The following is a 6,218-nucleotide window of genomic DNA, read 5'->3' on the forward strand; positions in this document are numbered from 1 at the left end:
TTTTAATGAATAAAAATATATGACATCATCACCTCAACAATCACCTGAGGGTTCAAAAAAAGGTTACTTGAACTCTTCTCAATGTGAGAGGAAAACTGTGACTAGCAAAAACACAATGGGTTGATAACAATGTATAGCTTAGTAGGTAAACTAATAGTTCGAATGTGATCTCTCCCTTCCTTTTTGTTACCTTTTATTTTTTTCATAGATGATCCATACCAGTTCCTACACCAATTACCAGAGGACTGTATAAAGGAACTTCTAGAAGTAGAATTGGGAAAGATGAAGAAGGAGCAAATTATAGAAGAAATACAGGTAAATAATGTTATAACTTCTTTTTAAAACACTACAATCGTCATGAAAAATGAAAATGGAAAAATGAGTTATTGATTCACAATTATGTTACAAAGCGTTGCCAGAGCCCCTGTACTGAGTACAACCTGTATTACTGGGTACCCTGCTTAAACCTCCTTGAACACAAGTGAATCAACTAAGTAATAATATAATATGTAGAAAGAGCAATAACAAAGTTGGGTGAAGCGAGTGTGTTTTTGTGATATTTGAATGTGTGTATGTGTGTAATGCAATTAGGAATTTCACTGTGAGAATAAGTCTTTACATCCTTTTAGTACAAATTACTAATTAATATTGTCAGGAACAGGAAGAACAGCCGGAAGAAACTCCTATAGTGGATTTTGACAACCAGCATGTGGTGACAGTTGTTGAGGAGGACAAAGACGACATATTCCACATATTTGATGATGAGAAGGATGAGGATGTATCTGGTTAGAACCAAGGTCATGTTATGCACCTTATGTTAGCAAGGTAATGTGCACTGTTTTAGTCTTTAGTTTAGCTGGAAGCTTGAATCCTGATGCATTGAATAATTCACTTATAGCCTCCATCAATGATATTAAAATAAAAGTTGAACATTTTACAAAGTGGGAAATAAATGTTATGGTAATATACTTGATGGATTGTACTTGTTTTAATTTGGGCACACTTAATCATAAAAATTATAAGATAGGTTTCTTGAATAAATATTTTTGATCACCTTTAATTTCTCCCCAGTCTACTTACACCATTTGGGCTACTTCATTCAACCTGTTCAGCTTACAAAAATATATTTCACACACATTTCAATATTTATACATCTCAATTAGGGCCTGAGGAAGAAGCCTTGAATGATTCCGCTGGCAGTCCACCATGCACTGTGAGAGAAAGACACTGGGAGAGAGAGAAATTATCACCGTCAAAGTCCCTTAGTCCTGATAAAGCATCCAGTAAGTAATTTTTTAATGATTTGCAGTGTAGTGTACAAACCTATTTCAAATTAATGTAGGTGTTATATACAGTACTTGACATAATACAAACTGTTTGTCTCTTATTTCCTTTTTTGCTTCCAGTTGCTTCATTTTCTTTGCAGTAGAGTGCAGTAGTGTAGGGTGTCTAATGAGATAACTATGAAATTCTGATTTGATGTCAATGACTTATGTTCTAGGTAAATCATCGGAGAATGTGACCAGCATGATTGAGAACAGCATTTATTGCGCCAAAGTAAAAGATTTGAGGATGAAGATCAATATGGAACTTCTTGATATTATGTAAGTAGATAATGAACAATGTATTTTTTTGGAAATATCTAATATGCACAACTTGCTCTACGAGTCCTTAAAAATCAAGGGTGACATTGATGTTCAATGACTTTTTGAATGAATGAATGTCATGACGTTTTGAAGTACCAAAAAATATATCATTCTTTTAAATATTCAGTTCATTTTATATTGTCTTTTTACAGTGCAACTCTTGATAGACAAGATTTGACGAAAATAGAACCAGAAGAGGTGCCGAAGTTGCTTAAAAGATCCTCCGAATTCTGCGCGAGATTCAATCGGATATACTTGTACCAGCTACAAAGACAGGTGGGTTTTTTTACATATTTAAGAGTAATTATTGAAGCAATTTTTAGAATTTTTCACAGACGTCAGTGGTTGTTCTGAGATTGACTTGTTAGAATCATAGAATCAAACAAGTCACACAGTGCAAGCATGCCTTTCAAAAGTTCTGTAATTTCTAGATAAAAGAATTTATAACCATTGTTGTTAACAATAGTCGGTGCTGACATGCCTTTGTTCGGATTTGCTCTGTTTATTATGATAATAAATGTGTGTTATGCAGATCCACGACGTGCAGCGCAACAACGCGGCGGCGCTGCCGCTGGCGCGCCACACCGCGCGCCAGGCGCAGCTGCTGCGCGCCGCCTCGCTGCACCACAACCTGCTGCAGGCCGCGCAGGTACCCACTGCATGTAGAAACATTTATGACACATCATTAGGTATGATGTGTTTCAATTCTTATTTGTCATGATGGTTGTACATTTATGTTGCAATATGCATATTGTTAGGAATATCGTCAGGAAAAATATTTAAGAACCAACTTTTTATAAGCCAAGAACCTTAACTTTCCAAAATAAGTTAACAGAAAAAAATTAAACGCAAATGAGCAACAAAACTGGCAGAGTAACGTTCCTTACAAAGATCGGAAAAATAACTACTCAGTAGACGATCTACAGTGCCCTTTTATACGCCCACCTTTAGTTTATGCCCTCATCTGTCAATCAGAGTTTCTTACTCTTACCATCATTTCTAACAATATTATATTTGTATTCGTTTGTATTACTCAAATATTTAATACACCAATTTCACAAGTATCGTATATTAATCGTTTGCAGATCTTCCACAAGTCGATAGCGCAGACGGCGTGCGTGCGCGAGTGCGGCGGGTCGCTGCGCGCGCTGCTGGGCGCCGCCGCCGCCGCCGGCGCCGCCTGCCGCGCCGCCGCGCCCGCCGCGCCGCCCGCCGCCGCCGCGCTCTACACCGACGTGAGCCCGCCGTAGCTCCCCAGGATGGCGCGCACGTTTTTTTTTCACCTCCGTAAAAATACGGATTTATGCGCGAACAGGAGATGACGCCCACCGCACTGAAACTCTTTCAACGTTATTCAACGTTACATGTCTTAGTCTTGAGATTCGATGCCAACTTGTCTATGAAGCTATATCATACTCAGTGAGATGTTATCGACTCACGATGTGACATCGCTATGAATTTGAATAGACGATTGACGTCGAACAGGGTTAGTCCGCTTCCGCCTGTAACCCCACCTAGAGAAGCCAGCATTACACGTCATTATGGCATTAATGCTGACTGCTATTTTATTATAACATAAAAGTTATAAACGTTTACAATATGCATCTCAGTATTGTTTTGAACTATTCTTTTTTTCTTTTTAGGATATCCAAAACAGTTGCGATAAATTGGAGGAAGCCTTGAACGAATACACAGAAAAGTTATCCGAATATCTGGACAATCTTGGCCAAATAGTAAGTACATTAATAAATTATATTTTCTTATTATTCCAATTATTTTTTGCAAAAAATTTTTTGAACGACAAATACTTAGCACCACCTTAAAAGGAGTTTCGGTGTAGAAGAAAAATTCCATGACACACATTTACAAAAAAGTTTAATATGCAATGTCAATGTATGTTTATTACGTATGAGGTTAGACAAGCGTTACTCATATTTATGATAAATTTACTGTTACAGGGCAAATCAAGAAAAGGCAGATACAAGGGCAAGAGGAGATCATTGAAATCGTGGTCCAAATCTGGGACTAAATCAGGTAAATATAAATATGTAGATAGATTTTATTCCTATGTTTAATTGTTGATTATAAAGTACATATTATCATTTTGCATGCGTAGATATTTTCATCAGTCTTTTTTACTATAAGTGTACTGTGTGTGCAGGTACGGACACGGACGGGCGGCTGTCGATGTACTCCCTGGACACGTTGCGTCTCAACCTCAACTCCAAATCCTCCATATCGAAGGATCATTCCAGGTGAGTTTATTAACTTATTTTATACTAGTTTTGGCCCGCGGCTTCGCCCGCGTTAATAAATATAACATACTAACATACATAAAACTGAAAATTCGTACCTTTAACTTTCCTAAAGATCATCACTTGATTAAATGTATAGTTTACGATTCCTTACTAATATCGATTTAATAATCGATGTTTTGGGTCCAAAAGATCGATTCTCCGATTAATCGATCTTAGATCGCCATCCCTAGTTCCCGTGGGATTTCCGGGATAAAAACTATCTTATGTCCTTTCTCGGGTCTCAGACTATATTTGTATAAAATTTCATTAAAATCGGTTTAGTGGTTTAGGCGTGAAGAAGAGACAACCAGACAGACAGACAGACAGACAGAGTTACTTTCGGATTTATAATATTAGTAAGGATAATTCATGCAAATAATTTCTAAACACTCATTTGAATGATTTTTTGAATTCAATTTTAGTGGAACGTCCAAAGTTCGTGGTGGGATAACTAGTAGACGTAATAAGAAAACGGACAAGGACGAATCGCCTAAAAGTCCAAAGAAATCGCCTAGGTGAGGTCCAATACTTTCATATGCTTTTTAAATTGTCATATCCAAAGTATAAAAGCGTGACCTTATTCTTATTTGTATATCACTTATAAGAGGACTTATTACCTATGTATGCTGCGTTTCAACCAAATAGACTGTATTGACTATCCAATTTAGTATTAAATCCAATGTTAATATGTTATGAGTGTACATAAAGTATCGTGTCGTGTGCAGGGGCCGGCGGCCGCTGATGCGCGACCCGGCGGCGGGGCGGCCGCGCCGCGCGCGCGCGCACGACCTCGACGTGCCCACGCTGGTCGAGGCCGTCGCGCCTGTACGTAACTCTACATGCTTTATCTTGTAGCGACATCCCGCTACTCGTCAAGAGGTGGCGCTGCTGAATCCCGTTATCGAAATTTTCTGAAAATCTTGCATATATACAAGCTCCGAACTGAACTGAGCCTGCCGGAGCACGGCCGCTCCCCGGGCACGATCACCTAGCCCGACGGCTAATCTCCCTTTGCCCAAAATCTTATAAAAGTAGAGGCCGTGCCAAACTTTGGAGGCCGCTGCGAATATAGAAACGAGTCGCGTGACAACAGCAAATTGTAAATATTAGCGGACCCCCTCCCAAGGCGTCCGCCCGCTGCGTTAGTGTGCCCTTACGTTGCTAAATATAATTGTGTTTGGCCTGATTCCCTCTCTGACTACACCTGCACCCAAATAATTCAGAGCGAACTAGAAGTTTGGCGCACACTATACTAGATGTGAACTTCACTTGATATTAAGTACTCACTGACGCCCATATCGACTGATGTTATAAATGTGCAAAAATAAGGCTTCAGAGTCTATTCTGAGATTTTTAAAGAGATCTTTAAAGTCTTTTATATCACGGCGTGCGTAAATTGACGTTTTACGCACGCTTCGCGTGCGCAAAACCCCCATTTCCGACCCCGTAATATAAAATTTTATACAACACGCGGACGAAAAATGTTTTTCTGACTCGTGTGATTGCAGTCCTCGCCTGCGGCTCGGCCTGCAAACTCACACTTGTCAGAAAAAAATTTTTCGTCCTCGTATTGTAATGTACTATTTTGTCATATATATTTTGCTTCATAATATCAAGCATATTTTATTACTTTTGTTTTTATTATTTATTTGTATACAAAAAAATAAACTCGAATGTAGCGGCTCAATGGTAATTACACTACTGTCCAGTGGTAATAATATTAATATGATATTTCCAGTGTGCATCCAGCCACATAAGCCGCGAGGACACGCCGCGAGGCAGTAAGGAGGCCACGCCGCGGCACAAGGACCCGAGGAAGACCCACAACCACACACCTCGCAGGAAGGTCTTCAGAAGTCCAAAGAGCGCTAAGAAGTACAACAGCCCCAACAAGTACTCAGAGGATATACCCAAACTCCCCGTGGATAACGAGGTTAAATGTGTCGAGAATGTCGATACTCCAAAGACGGAACACGACATTAAAATTGAAATAAAACCTAAATCTCCGGAGAGGATTATCGAAGAGAGTCCTAGATTACAAAAGTATGAATCTCCTGAGGAATTGAAACGTATCCGGGATGGTCCGAAGAGTCCAACAAAGACTAAATATGAGACTATAAATGTAAAAGTGAATTATCAAGAGAATTTGTTGAAAATGGACAGAGAGCTCTCGTCGCCGAAACACAAGCAGGACGGACATACTGACGGCCGCAAGAGTGATAGAGACAGGAATAAGGTAAGTTGCCGTATTTTACCTACTAATTATATGATTCAA

The 6,218-nt window shown here is 39.2% G+C and overlaps 1 protein-coding gene across 1 annotated transcript in view; it reads left to right on the plus strand.

The window, feature by feature from the left end:
* The window catches only part of LOC140757114 (uncharacterized), a 45,929-nt gene that overhangs the window by 1,576 nt on the left and 38,135 nt on the right, over nt 1–6,218 (plus strand). Inside the window, exons 3-15 of the mRNA XM_073092650.1 lie at nt 209–315; nt 656–785; nt 1,164–1,283; nt 1,502–1,604; nt 1,799–1,922; nt 2,179–2,295; nt 2,732–2,881; nt 3,290–3,379; nt 3,605–3,680; nt 3,808–3,901; nt 4,366–4,458; nt 4,669–4,768; nt 5,682–6,179. Coding sequence (XP_072948751.1) covers nt 209–315; nt 656–785; nt 1,164–1,283; nt 1,502–1,604; nt 1,799–1,922; nt 2,179–2,295; nt 2,732–2,881; nt 3,290–3,379; nt 3,605–3,680; nt 3,808–3,901; nt 4,366–4,458; nt 4,669–4,768; nt 5,682–6,179 — 1,802 coding nt within the window. The remainder of the gene's footprint in view (nt 1–208; nt 316–655; nt 786–1,163; nt 1,284–1,501; nt 1,605–1,798; nt 1,923–2,178; nt 2,296–2,731; nt 2,882–3,289; nt 3,380–3,604; nt 3,681–3,807; nt 3,902–4,365; nt 4,459–4,668; nt 4,769–5,681; nt 6,180–6,218) is intronic.

Source organism: Epargyreus clarus, unplaced genomic scaffold (genome assembly GCF_041222505.1).
Source record: "Epargyreus clarus isolate Ecla_fem2 unplaced genomic scaffold, WU_Ecla_fem_2.2 ptg000004l, whole genome shotgun sequence".
Taxonomy (NCBI): domain Eukaryota; kingdom Metazoa; phylum Arthropoda; class Insecta; order Lepidoptera; family Hesperiidae; genus Epargyreus; species Epargyreus clarus.